The sequence below is a fragment of the Monodelphis domestica genome, chromosome 3 (genome assembly GCF_027887165.1).
Source record: "Monodelphis domestica isolate mMonDom1 chromosome 3, mMonDom1.pri, whole genome shotgun sequence".
In the NCBI taxonomy this organism is placed as follows: domain Eukaryota; kingdom Metazoa; phylum Chordata; class Mammalia; order Didelphimorphia; family Didelphidae; genus Monodelphis; species Monodelphis domestica.
This window is the reverse complement of record NC_077229.1, coordinates 136,518,398-136,533,505: the sequence shown is the minus strand read 5'-3', so window position 1 is coordinate 136,533,505 and position 15,108 is coordinate 136,518,398. Positions and strand designations below refer to the sequence as shown.

Sequence of the window (15,108 nt, the reverse complement as noted above, 5' to 3'; positions counted from 1 at the left end):
GAACTATTGCAAGTTCATTTGAGAGGAAAGAATTTAGCAGTTGAAGGGACAAAGAAAAGAATAACTTCTTACAGAGAAAAAGGATCCATTAATTTATTTTTTAAAATATTTTTACTATATCTTAATATTATATATTATAATTTAATTCAATTATAAAAGTTTTAATGTATTTTAAATAACTTTCAATAAAATTAGTTTCCTTTGTCATCCTATGTATTTAAGGTATTTATCAGCATTATTTATTTATTTATATTTTTTTAAGGTATTTATAAGCATTATTTTTTAAAAACCCTTACCTTCTAACAGGATGAAATTATATATATATATACGCTCTTAACTTCTATCTTAGAATCATTACTGTGTATTGGTTCCAAGGCAGAAGAGTGGTAAGGACTAAGCAATGGGGGTTAAGTGACTTGCCCAGGGTCACACACTAGGAAGTGTCTGAGGCCATATTTGACCCTAGGATCTCCTGTTTCTAGGCCTGGTTCTCAATTCACTGAGCCACCCAGCTGCCCCCTATTTATAAGCATTATTCTGAGAAAGGGTCCACCAGATTTGCCAAAGGGATACAAGACTCAAAAAAAAAATAATACAGCTTAAGAACCCTTGTTGTAGAAGATGGTTCTTGAGTTAAGTCCTTAAGGAGATACCTAATAGTAGTCATGAAAGGTCTATGTGATCAGAGAATGGAAAAATTGATCCCAAGGACATAATTCTTCATGTGAGCTACCCAACAGCTTAGTAATAGTTTGTGAAACTCTGACCCACAGAGCTGATAGGTAGATGCTCCTTCCCAGGCTTTACCACACCAAAGATGGCACAGCTCTTACAAGCATAAATCCTAAACCACTTTAAAGCTACCCAAACACATGCTCTTCAACCATAAACCCCTCTATGGTTCCCTGCTATTAGTTTTATGGCCTTTTGCCCTGGCTGCCTTCCTCCCCCACTGGCCAAACTTTGGGAAGCTGTAAAAGCCTGGTCAAACACACACCATTTGCTATGGGAAACACCGACACTGCGCAGACCTGGTACAGGGAATTTACAAAGAGTTTGTCCTCCAGTCATCGCTGATCAGTTTCATACAGGCCAGGTTGCCTACACACCGTGGTCTTGTGGCTTTCATCTGTCCTCTGCTTTTTTTTTTTTTAGTGACAAATTTAAGAAAAGATTTGGTGTTAAAATTAAGAACTGGATAAAGAAAAAAAAATCACATGGAATTTGTGGTGAGTGCTGGCCCTAGAGTCGTGAAGATCTGAGTTTCAATCCAGCCTCTAATCCTTCCTAGCTGGGTGACCATGGACAAGTCACTTAGCCTCTTTGCCTCCATTGCCTTTATCTGTAAAATGGAGATAATAACAGTACCGACCTGGAAAGGTTATTTCAAAAAGCAAATGAGATCCTATTTGGAAAGTGTTTAGCCCATAGCAGGCACTGAATAAATGCTTGTTTCTTTTGGAAATGCTAGGAACAAGGCTGTGAGATCTCCAGGGACTGTGGACAATTCTCTTCCATCCCAACTTGTGACAAGAGAGATTGTCACAAGATGCTGCCAGAGGAGTTTTAGAGAATGGTCCTTTACTCGTTCTCACTCTGGTCAGAATTTTAGGAAGGGAATGTTGGGGAAAAGAGGGGCGGCTGGTGAGGAGCCCAACAAGGAAATCTATTCTGCTCCATGGTGGGTACTCACTCTTGGAAATTTGACACCCAGGCTAAATGGAGAGGTGGTTGGTGCAGAGACTTTTAGGAAAAATACATCAAACCACCCCTTAGCCACTTTATATAACCACCAGACACAACACCCTAACCTTGTACAAAGTTCTCATTTCGACAGGAACAGTTCAGCTTCTGACATGACATGCTATTTCTTGAGCAATGAGTGTGATGAAAGTATTTGATTTTGGTAAATCCTCTCCACCCCCTAACCTGGAGCACTTTTTTTTTTTAAGACAAATTAATAATTGAAGGAAGAAAAACATCAACCAGGTTAGCAACCTAGAGTTCAACCTAAGTCATCAACAGATGACCCCCCCCATTCCTACTAACAGATGCCTGACCCATTTTATTTATTTATTTTTTTGCTATCTCATTTTACTAAAAACTAAAAAGCAAGGTATATTCAGGTAATCTCTCATTTGGAGTCATTTCATCTATAATAGTAATATTCTCACCAGAACCCTGTGCAGGAAGAATTATTATTAATCCTATTTTACCGATGAAGAAACTAAAGAAGCAAGCTTTTCCAAGATAATAAAGCTAGTAATAATAATAATAATTAGCACTGCTATATCATTTTGTTGAGCAAAGCACATTAAAAAATATTTTCTTGGGGGCAGCTGGGTGGTTCAGTGGATGGAGAGCCAGGACTAGAGATGGGAGGTCCTAGGTTCAAAGCTGGTCTCAGACACTTCCTAGCTGTGTGACCTTGGGCAAGTCACTTAATCCCCATCACCTAGCCCTTACTGCTCTTCTGCTTTGGAACCAATATATAGTATTGATTTTAAGGTGGAAGGTAAGGGTTATACATACATACATACATACATATATTTATTTGTTTGTTTGTTTGTTTATTCTTATTTCATCCTCACAACAATCCTAAGAAATATGTGCTATTATTATCCTCATTTTACAGATGAAGATATTAAGGCAGACAGAAGTTAAGTAACTTGTCCAGGGTCATAGGGCTTGGAATAACAGCAACAATAATAATAAGTAGGATTCATAGAACACTTTAAGCTTTGGCAAAGCACTGTTCAAATACTATCTTGTTTTATTCTCACAACAACCCTGTGCAGTACATGCTATTATTCTCATTTTACAGGTAAGGAAACTAAGGCAGACAAGTTAAGTAACTTGTCCAAGGTCAGACAGCTCATAATAATAGCAACAATAATAACTAGGATTCATATAACACTTTAAGATTTGCAAAGCGCTTCACAAATATTACCTCATTTTATCCTCACAATAACCCTGTGTACGATATACAATAATTTATCCCCATTTTACAGATGAGGAAATTAAGGCTGACAAAAGTTAAGTAGCTTGTCCAGGGCCAGACAACTAGTAATAATAGCAATAATAACAATAACTAGGATTCATATAACACTAAGATTTGCAAAGCACTTTACAAATATTCTCATTTTATCAATGAAGTATCATTTTAATCATTAAAATGCATTTATCCTTTAACTGTGAAGTGCGTGCTCTTGTTATTCCCATTTTACAGATGAGGAAACTAAGGCAGACAGAAATCAACCTGTCCCAGATGAGACACTAATCCAAATTTGAGACTCGGGTGTCTCTGCTTCCAGGTCTCTGTCCGCTTCCCCTCTTAGCTGACTGTAAAATGAAGGGCTGGATGAGAAGTCAATGGCTAGAGTTCATCCCAGCGCTAACACTCTTAGGTCCTTGTGTTCTGAAGTCCCTTCTGCATCTAAATCCAAGATCCCAGGTCTCCACCTGGGAAACCTTGGCAAAAGGCCTAGGACGGTGGGAGCTGGGGGAGAAGAAAGGGAGGAGACAGAGCAGTCTTCCAGGGCTGACCCACAGAGGAGGGTTTAGACTTTTCTTGTTTGGCCCCAAAGGGAGCAATTAGTTGGTGCAAAGATTCCAATGTAGGCTTCGTGTCAGGTAAAATCCGGAGATCAGAGATATCAAAAGTGGAAGAGGCACCCTAAAAGGTACCAAGAGTTCCCCCTCCTTAGAGGTCTTCAAGCCAGGAGAGGGAGATTTGTCCTATGTGTTGTTAAGAATGAGGACTGCTGGAACAGCTGGGTTGTTCAGTGGATGGAGAGCCAGGCCTAGAGACAGGAGCTCCTAGTTTCAAATGTGGCCTCAGACACTTCCCAGCTGTGTGACCCTGGTCAAGTCACTTGACCCCCATGGCCTAGCCCTTACCACTCTTCTGCCTTGGAGCCAATACACAGTATTAACTCCAAGACTGAAGGTAAGGGTTAAAAAAAAATGAGGACTGCTGTCTAATGATTAGCCTGCTTTTTTCCCCCTTTTTTTTTTGACTCCTATATGTTTGTAATCCCTCTGATCCCCAATTCTACTTAGACGCTGAAGGACAAGCATTGCACCCCTGAAGGCCCATTAAAATGATTTCCACCCCATTGTAGGGCAGATGCGGTAACATACCATTATAGTATGGCCAGACATAATTTTCAAAGAAAATTTTATTTGGGGGATTCCTTCTGGGTGCTGTGTAAAGGTTGGACTAAATGATCAACGGGATCCCTTCCACCTCTCAAATTCTGTGAAATATCCATTCTTCCATTTATTATGGGTTAGCTTGGACAAAGCATTTAGCCTCTCTTTGCATCCCTTTCCTTCCTTGTTAAATAGGAAGAATGACCTAGAACATCACTAAATAAATGCCTTTTCGTTCTACGGTCCATGGACGGCGTCTCTCTTCTCTCCTTTGAGCTCATCCATAAAAGACCATTTCAAGAAACAGAGGCACCATTTACATGGCCTAGATCAAATGAGATCATATGGATTAAAAGTGCTTGGCACATATTATAGAAATGCTTCTTCCCTTCTCTTTCCCTAGAGTGGAGACTGATTTGTGTTTCCTCATCTCATTATCCAGCAATCACTGACCAGGATATCAACAGAGGTGGAAAAGGAGAGAAAAAGAAAACTGTCGTTTCATTCGTGCCAAACCAGCATTTATGAAACATGTGTGAAATGCCTGGCACTTCACTGGATTGGGGGAGGAGGGATGAGACCCAAAAAGTGTAAGGGAGAGGTGATTCCATCAGTGAGGACTTCACTGAAATCTCACCACAAAAAAGGGGGGGATAATCTCTCTTGATCTGATCCCCAAGTTTCTCTAGTTTTCAACAAATGGAGAGCAGTGGCCTTGGAATTATTCACTTCAATTCTCCAAAGAGGAAACTTACTCCCTTCCTGTGCTGTTAATGACATTGCCATACATTTCTGGAGAGAAGGATAACATTATGGAAGCCGTTGCTTAATGATTTTCCTTCCCTAACTCAGGTCAGAAAGCATTTATAATATTTTTTCTTTTAAAAATGTATTCATCTAGACTACAATCATGAGTTACTACACTTGTCTGACAGTAGGTTAGAAACCATTTTTATTGCCCTTCAAGGGTGCAATGCTTGTCCTTCAAAGTCTAAACAGAAGGGAGATCAGAGGTGTTATAAACACATTCTAGGAGGGAAAAGAAAGAAAAAAGGGGAAAAACAAAGCAGGTCATTAAATAGGCTGAGCTACAGATCCAAAAAATCAATTTCTTGTTACCATTTTTTATGCAGCACGAATAGGTCTATATCTACAATACACTTTCAGCATTTTATGCTCTAGGACTAAGAATTTGGAAATTTTCTTTTAAATGATTATTTATTAAACTTTAATCCAAGAAAGATTCTTGGTGGGGAGGGGGAAATACCCAAAGACAATCCTCAGAGTTTCTCTCTACAAAGGCCTCATACAAAATACATTTGGAAATCAAAGACATTCTCCTTTTCTTCCCCTTCCTAGTCTCCTCCCAAAGAGAACATGAAATTCTGCTGAGTCCGAGGTATGTTTATCTCACACGTTTACTGTAACTTGCTTTTTAAATGCTATACTGAGGGGGGAAGCATTATATGACCCTTCAAACTGAGTGCCACCTTCCAACAGGATGTTGGAGGAAACCTACTCAATTCAAAAGGGAAACAGCCCAGTGACCACAAACCAGCTGAAAAGGGAGTGAAATAGAGGATTCTTTATGTTCATCAAGAGCCTGGCAGGGGCAAAGAATGGAACGTTAGCCCCCAGGAATGATCCCCTCCCAGGATGCTCCAGGAGAATAAACAGGAGCTTGGCCCTACAGATCACCTAATGCTCCAACAGGATTCCCCTAGAAGAAATTTTGGATGGGAACTGATGAATGGGAGGAACCAAGCCCTGATTCTGGATTAAAAAGAACAAAGACAGGGGGAAAGTCCAGATGTGAACACTCCCAGATTGCGGTGGGTTGACTTGGGCAGGGAAGCAGAGGGTTCTAAAAACTACCCATTGACTGGGAACACCCATCTAGCTCTCTCTTCACAAAGTAAAAACTCAAAACCCTTTCCCAGTAATTAGAAAATCCCTCTGACTCAAATAAACATTTGGCTTGGCAAGAGGGCAAGGTGGTTTGCATTGAATATACATGTATGTGTGTATAAATTTGTGGGTGTGTAAACATAGGCACATACATTCACCTATTTCAGAATGGAGTATGACTCCATCTCAATGTTTACACCCCAAAAAGTATTCAATACTTTAAAGGGCAAAAGAAGATTGGGAGGAAAGGAATTATAATTCCTTTCAGTCAAAGGATCTGGAGTCAAAGGGTTCCAATTGGAAGCTTAGCTTGTGTGACCTTGCATAAGTCACTTAACTTCAAGGTTTTAAATTCTTAATCCATAAAATTAAGGGATTAGATTAAATCCCTTCAAGCTCTTTTTATCTATCAGCCTGCAACTAAAATAATTTCTAGCAGAGTCTCCCTGCAGATTCCACTCTGAAAACAAGAGTCCCCCTGCAAAGTCAGATTCCCAACAAGAAGGTTTGGGGGTTCTCTTTTAGCATGGAAAAAAAATGACGGGAGCGTGGTTAGAGGCACCATAAGGGGAGAAAGGATCCCAGCTCCCCTGTGGGGCCGCGATGGAGGGGAGGGGGCCTGTGTGTTTTAAGGCTGGGCTGGGGGAGTGTGTCTGAGTGTATTTGAAGGCTGGGGGTTGGGAAGAAGCCTCTTTGGCCTTGCTGAAGTCCATTCGGCTGAAATGGGCTCCGGCCAAAGCTTTCCTCTACATGAGACAAAAGCTGGTCTCGGGAAGGCACAAGAGCCCCAAAGAGGGGCATCGCAGCACATACACACCCACGCACCCGCAGAGCTTTCCAAACCTGCCTACTCTCCGCAGGAGCCCTACTTTTAATTAAACATGACCCACCCAGAGCTGTTGAGGCAAAACAAAGTGGACTACAGCCAAAGAACTAACTCGCTAAACACAGATTTGAAATAATAATACGAACAATAATAATACCCATCCCACCCCACCCACAACGCCTTGAAGCATCCCCTCTGCAGCTGGCTCTATTTGGAGGCGTCGAGCAGCGAGACTTCTTTCAAGGGCTCTAAAAAGCTCGGGTTGGTCACCCTTTCCAGGGGGAAAAAAACAACCAACCATATTGTCCTTCAGTCCTTTTCATGTACAGGGTAACCTTTAAAGTGGTTACATCAGACTAGGAGCGGTCTTTCTTTAAATTAAAAACGGGACTGGGTGGGTTGGAGACACTCGCATTCAGCCTGGAAAAGAGAAGCCCTTTCTCGTTTCTTTTGGGGGGGGGGGGGGAGGAAGACCTTGGGGAGAAGGATAGTAAAGGTTGCACTGGGAACTTTTGTAAGACTCCCAAGGGGAAAGTGAGGGCAGGAATGCCCGCAGCATACACACGCACACACACGCACACACAGAGAGAACGGATTAATTACCCAGCTAATTTGCTCGTCTTCAAGAAAGAAAATGGCAAGCTTTTTTTTCTTTCATTCCTCCCACCACTGGGTCCCAGTAGGTAAGACCCGGGCAGTGTCACCAATCACCACCCTGCTATCATCCTCCTCCTCCCTCCATCACAATCAGCGGCTCCCATTCCTCCGGGATACAGATTCGGTTTGCAGGTGATTGCCTGCCTTGCCCTCCCCTCAGGAGTCCGCGCGCTCACTTAGTCCTTTTCAAGTGCCAGAATGTAAAGACAATAGAAAAACTTGGAGCCGGGGGAAGCGAGCGCAGGTACAGGAGGTGGGGCAAGGGTGGCACGGGTGCAATCCCATTTGGACAGCCCCTAGGCTCGGAGGTAAACCCTCCCAGGAGGTTAGGGGCAACCCTTTTCAATTACACTCTTCGTCCGGCGGGAACATCTTAAAAGAGCAGACCCCCGCCCCCCGCCCGCAGCCCCCGGAAAGGACTACAGCTAGCACAGCCCGGGCTCGTGCAGGTGCGGAAAGGAAGGCAATGGCACGGTTTAGGGGGTGGGGGGCTTTCTGTGAGAAGATAAAAGGATGTGTCACCCGGCGTGGATGCAATTTCCCCAGCTCCAGAGAAGGGCTCCCGACGGGGGTAGTAGGGTAGTTAGTGGGGGGGAGCGCTTGGCCACCAGCCCCCCTCCCTAATTCTTACCTTCATGTCGCTGATAATGGTCTGGAAGAGCCCTCCCAGAGCACTGCATTCCTTCTCAATCACAGCCTCCATTTTCCCAGCTCGGGCGGACAGACCGGCAGCGAGAGCGCTTCAATTCCACGCCGCCTCCGGTTACTACTCAGCTCAGCCCCGTAGGGTTGGGGCTGGGGTGCTCTTTCACCCCTTTTGAAGTGATTTCCAAAAAAAAAAAATTTTTTTTAAAAAAGCGAGGGAAGAAACCACCGGGTGACTTAAAAGAATCTTCCACAAGAGAAGGAAAAGACGGTAACAATCAGAGATCTAATAATTTTTTTTTAATTTTTTTAAATGAAAATCCAGTTCTTTGCTAATGCTTATTCCCTACATGCACCGTCTAAAAGCTCCTAACCTCGAGAAGGACCAGAGATGGAAAATCAAGCGACTATTCTTCCCCACAAGGGTAACAGCAAAGCCCATCTTGTTGCACAGTCACCCCCAGACTCGGGATCAACTCCATTCAAAAATAATAATGCTTTTTAAAAAAATAAAAATAAGAATACTAATTCCAAAGGGCTTTTCGGGTGCCGTTTGTTTGAAGGTAGAACGGCCCCGGTTCGCAGTCTAAAGCGATCTGCGGCTTTTGTAACCCCGGGGACTCTCCTGGCACTGCGCTGGAAACCCGCCCCCCTATTCACGCAGCCGCTCCCCAACCCAGCTCCTGCCCCTTCGGCTCCTGCTCTAGCACTGGCTCGGGCTCGGCTCCGCCGCCAGCCAGACGTTCCAAGAGGCGCACGCGCGCGCTCCCGAGACTCGCCGCCGTGCGGGGGTGAAGGGGCCCGTGCCTCGCTGGGTACAGCTCTGCCTGCCTGCCTGCTCGGGCGGGCGGGGTTTGTTTGGAACGTTGGCCGGGAGGCGCGCGCGGGCTCCCCCTGCAAAGGAAGGGAGCGGCTGCGCCGGGAGTTGGAAGCTTGCGGGATGTGAGCGCTGACCCCCTCCCTCTCTCCCTCCGGAGGGGCGAGGGTCTGGGGGGTGGGGTGGGGCTCGCTTTGGGGCGGATACTCGCCCCCCTCTGCCCCACCTTCGAGACACCTTCCCAACGTAAAACTGTGCGCTAGCCTGAGTTGGGGTAGGGGCGGGAATTGACACCCCATTAAAAAAAAAAATCTTGGGCTCAACCTCTGTGTGAAATGCACCAGCTCCGGGAAATTGCATGCTGGGCAGTTCAGTGAGGTTGCATTGGTCTTCAGGGAAGAGGCCTAGTTTGTGATGTCATGACTGCAATGCCAAGTCACGATTGCAAATTAGGAGATAGATAGATGATAGATAGATAGATAGATAGATAGATAGATAGATAGATAGATAGATAGATAGATAGATAGATAGATAGATAGATAGAATGTTTTATCCATAACTTGCATATTATATTACATTCTATGCAAATTACATACAATTTTAAATATCGTATTGTAGATATAATTTCTCTATTGCATATTACATATAATTTGCAGTGATGATTTATGCATGCACACATGTATATTTAAATACATTTATATTTTATATGTATGTATATACACAGGTGCACATACATCTATATATATACATATTGCATATAAATACATGGGTCAGTGCATGTGTATACATGTGTGTTGTGTGTACATACATGTGCCTTTATATGTGTTCGGAATGAATACATACATGTACCCATAAATGTATGTATGTATGTATGTATGTGTGTATATATATATTTATATATACACACACACACATATGAGTATATAGCAACCAAAGGCAGGGAGGAGTACTCCCCAGTGGAACCCCTGCATCATGATGCTGCATGGGAGGGAGTGGTGCATCAGGTTCCAGAAAGCCTATTGATCTCACATTGTGACACAAATTGCCAAGGTGCTGAAGCCGGGACCTGCAGGGTTTCCATGACAGCACCAAGGGGGGAAGAGGGCAATCTAGAGCCAGTGAACTCTCAGAGAGCAGAAAGTCCCCTGGCACAATTCCTTGGATCCTCAGAGCTTACAGAGCACAATGACTGGCCCATAGTAGGTGCTAGATACATAGGGACTGATTTTAGAGAGAAGTTCTATATGGCGCTTTGGGTCTACTAAACAATTTATATGGATTATCTCTGGATTTAGAGTCAGAGGGCCTACTGAGTTAAAATTCTCCTATATTGATAACCCGATGCCCTTAGGCAGGAGGCTGTCCCTGGACCTCATTTATCAATAAAATAAGAGTTGGCAGAGAAGGATTATAATGGATGACTTGTAGGTTCTTTCTAGGTCTAAAGCTATGATTCGATTCAACAAACATGTATTAAATGCCTGTTGTAGGCCAGGCATAGGCTAAGAGAAGAAGGCTCCCTCCCTGCCTTCATGGAGCTTCCATGCAATTGAGTGAAAATAACATGTATCTGTAGAAGGAAATAAAAATAATGATCCTAAGCGGTGGATGCAGGTATCGTTTTGCCCATTTTGTACCTAAGGAGCCTCCCATCTCCGGCTCTGGCGCTCTACCCACTGAGCCACCGCACTGGGGTACCATTCCAGACACCTGAAGACCACTATCATCTCTCCTGAGCCTTTTCCAGACTACATGTTTTCAGTCCTTTGATGCACTATGCTGAATCTGGAGCCTGGAAGACACACATTCAAATGTGACCTCAGACACCTACTACCTGGGGGACCTCTGTCTGCCCCAGTTTTCTCAACTGTAAAATAGCCCCTTCCTTGCAGGATGGTTGTGAGACTCGGATGAGTAAAGTGCCTGGAAGGCTATGCCCAGTTCTTCCTAAAACATGGCACCCAGAACTGAGCATGGTAAGGGTCTGACTAAGACCGAGATCAGCAGGACTCTCACTTCTATCTTCATCCAACCATCAAGAACTGTGCCTTCTTCTCAATGCAGCTCCAAATGGAATTAGCTTTTTAGGCTGTCTCATATTACTCTGGTGATTAACTGAATTTTCCACTAAAAGGAGGAAAGGAAAGGGAATAACCTTATTTTGCCTCAGTTTCCTCATCAGTAAAATGGGGACAATAATAACTTTTCTCTCAGGGTTGTTGGGAGGATCAAATAAGATAATAATTGTAAAGCACCTGACACCTACAAAATACTTGATAAATGTTAGCTATGATAATTAAGCATTTATATATAAGTGCCAGGCACTTTGCTAAGTGAGGTAGATACTGTAGTTATACCATTTTTTAGTTAGGGGAACTAGGACAGAGATTAAGTGACTTGCTCAGGGTTGCACAGCTAATAAGTGACTGAATCTAGATTTGAACTCAGAACTATCCTGACTCCAAGCCTCAGGCTCTATATATACACTGTGCCATCATCTATTTCTAAAAACCCCAGTACTTTTTTTCTGACAAATTATTGTCAAGCCATGCCTCCCCCAGGAAGGCTTGTGGAATGACAGTCAATGATTTAGAGACTGAATGATTGGATGATTGATTGAATGAATGAAAGAAAAAAATGACTTCAGGACTTGCTTATTTATTTATTATTATATATTATTCAATATATTTATATTTTCAATATATTATATAGAAATAATACATTGAATATATTATAACATATTAAGTATATTATTATATACATTATATTGATATATTATTTGTTATATAATATATTATACATGCTATTTATTATATACAATATTATATTAAACATATTGATATATTTATTATATAGTAATATATTAAATATATTATTATGTACAATGATATATTTAATCTATTGATATAGAAAATATTATATTGAACTTATTAGTATTTATTTTAATAATATATTAATTATATACAATAATATTGAATACATAATATTTATCATTATATAACAATATATTTAATACACATTTATTATTATATACAAGAACATATTATCATATTATCACATATAATTTATTATTATTTATTAAGGAGTTGCTATGTTCCAGGAACTATACCAATAATGAAAGCTGCAGGTTATGTTTATATTTGCAAATGATTGTTGACTGATGTTTTATAGATAATTTCTCTCCACCAATCCAGGATCACTTCTAAACAGCACCAGATTATATGGAGTTGAGAAGCTTCCTGACAGTGAATAAAGAGGATACAGAAGGAGCAACAAGGTGGCTCACTGGATGGAGAGCCAGGCATGGAGACAGGAGGAAATGGGTTCAAATCTGGCCTCAGACACTTTCTAGCTGTGTGACCCTGGGAAAGTCACTTAACCCCCATTGCCTAGCCCTTACCACTCTTCTGCCTTGGAACCAGTACATGGTATGGATTCTAAGACAGAAGGTAAAAGTTAAAAAAAAAAAGACGCTATGGAGTCAAGAAAACCTGGGTTCTAGCGTTTTCTTACATCTTAACCGCTAAGAGCCCCCAGATTATTTTCCAAGATTCTAAATTGAAAAGCAGTAACTGAGCCTCCTTTGCCATAGCAGTTCCCTTCCAGTAAATTCTCTCTGCCAATAAAATCACTGATCAGCACTAAAGACAGAGGTTTTCATGGTTGACATCCCATATTCTTGCTTCCCTTCCACTATAGTCACAAGAACAGAGCTGGAAGGGATCTCAAAGCTAAATTCCTCATTTTTCAGATAATTCCAAATCCCCCCCCAAAAGATCCCAGCAACAGATTATTACAAGACCTGTTTAGTCAATCTTAGAACCCAGAGACACCCCAAGGAGATGGTTAGTCTTGGCCACCTTGACTGACAAATACCATCTGCTGCACAGAGGGGTTGCAATCTGTTTGAGTGGGGAGATGATCACCCCCAAAATCAGAACCCTCGAAGTATTTAAGCTTCTATTTAATTCAGTGTTTAGAAATTAATTTTCTAGGATCTGTTTTTGTTTTATTTATCAGCAGCTGCACCAAAATATTTACTGAATTCTACTTTAATCTCTTCAGTTACTACAAGTGTGATCACAGACACCGTGATGTTGAAGATTTCCCCACACATGATTGGTATTAGTAAAAAGCATTCACTCTCACTGCTCAGGCCTCCTACCCTTTCCACACCTGCCTTCAATGCTCTGTGCCATCTCTGCCACCTTGCCCAAATAATAATAGTGGGGTTTGCTTCCTCAGCCCATAATCAAAGAATTGGGGGGGGGTCTTTAATCCCATAAGAGCATTTCCCACTGTTCTATAATTATAAGTCTTGCTTCAATTATAAAGTGAAATAAGTATTTCTGGTCCCGCCTCTCAACCACAAATGAATATTTTTATTCAAATCAGATTGAAATGGATAACTTTTAAAAGGCTTAAAAATGAGAGCTCTGCCTCTCTCTGGATTGCCTTTCTCCAGTCCTCCATTTAAGCATGGGAGAGAACAAAGAGAGGAAACTCTTTTCGTTGGCATTAAATACCAGGCCTCTGGGGGTGGGGGTGGGGGGGCCAATGACACATGAGCCTAGGAAAACCATACTCCACTTAGATTCATTTTCTGATAGTAAAAAGTCTAGCACTGAGCCCCACAGGCCAAAATGCTGCCTTTATCTAAGTGAACATTTTAACCGCTGATGGTCCTTTTCTGCCTATCTCCCCCATCAGAAAAGAGTTTTATATCTGGTGTCAGAAAACCCTGCTTCAATGTCAGAGGTCCTCTGTTCCAAGACCAGCTCTGCTATGTTATGGAAAAATCCATGGCATAATGGGAAGAGAGCTGAACTTGGCATCCCTGAACTGGACTGGGAATCTCACTGCCTATAAGACTTTGGGGAAGTCACTCAACTTCTCAGCCTCAGTTTCCTTATTTATAGGATGAGTTTTTTGGACTCTATGACCTCAAATATTCCCACTAGCAATAGATCTCTTATTCTAAATTATTTAATCTTTTTAATCTCTTAGCCCAGTGCCTGATACATATATAAATTTTATTATTAATGTCTATATTAATGTCTCTTATCCTTTGGAAGCAGAATGAGAGGAACGGACATATTCATCCTTCACTTGGTCAACAAATAAACATGGGAGAGACCAGCTCAGAGCTCTTGGTTCAAGCCCCAGACAGGTGTGCTCTTGTCAGTGCCTTTCGTACTCATAGGTCATCTAGATGGAATAATTAGTCTTCCTATTGATTGAGGTGGGGGGGCCCTTATTTGCCAGCCAAGCACCAGCAAAAGTGTAAGAAGTATCAGCACTCTGGACTTCAGAATGTGTTTGCCAAAGGTCAACCTCCCCCTTGCCCTTCATGGCCTAATCCATCATGAGTATGTTATTTGCCAGCTGGCTCTGGGACTTGATGTTGTCTTTCCCATGAATGCAGACAATAGAGCAGTCAGAAATGACCTGCCCTCCGATGGCAGTCAGATCTTGGCAAATACTCTGGGAGAAGTAGGCAAGAAGAACTAGGCTTCCCTCATTTCCTTTTCTGAAAAGGCTCCTACACAGTTAGATTGAAGGAATGCTATCTACCAAGTCCTTCTAAATTTCACAAGACAGAGACTTCCAGGATATCAAGAGATAGATGGAGATGCAGACTGGTTAGTGGATTTCCAGCAGGGAGAACCACCAGACCCAAAGGGTATTTACCAATGGATTGATATCCCACAGGAGGGAGGCTCTGTCCTAGAACTTATTCTACTCAACTCTATCATCATCATCATTATTTGTTTTTATTATTTTATATAATTATAATATATGCTATAATATGTAATAAATAATATATTCTAGTAAATAAATTATAATACATTTTGTATTATTATAATGTAAGATTTAAATCAATATCCAATAACTCCAAGTATTATATTTTATAAAGTTTATTAATAATCACTTGAAGTAGAAAGGAATAAAAAGGAAATAGAAGTATAAAAACCTAATTATCTAGCAAAAAGTAAACCCACATGTGTAGATTCTCTTGCCTGGCATAAAGTTCACTTTCCCAGCTGTGATAAGGGGGAAAAGCCAGAGTGTGGAGCTAAACAAAACCTATATTCTCTCA

At 41.8% G+C, this 15,108-nt stretch overlaps 1 protein-coding gene across 8 annotated transcripts in view; it reads right to left on the bottom strand.

Annotated features, from left to right (window-relative positions):
• Positions 1-9,350, bottom strand: part of MTSS1 (MTSS I-BAR domain containing 1) — a 235,867-nt gene extending 226,517 nt beyond the window's left edge. For 7 of the 8 annotated variants that reach the window (XM_007488303.3, XM_001381232.4, XM_056823107.1 and 4 more), the window contains exon 1: positions 8,178-9,084. In XM_007488303.3, the coding sequence (XP_007488365.2) occupies positions 8,178-8,249 (72 nt within the window). In that variant the 5' untranslated portion in view covers positions 8,250-9,084. Of the gene's footprint in view, positions 1-8,177 lie in introns of all 8 variants that reach the window. The other variant, XM_007488306.3, reaches the window with a different exon arrangement.
• Positions 9,351-15,108: the final 5,758 nt, after the last annotated feature.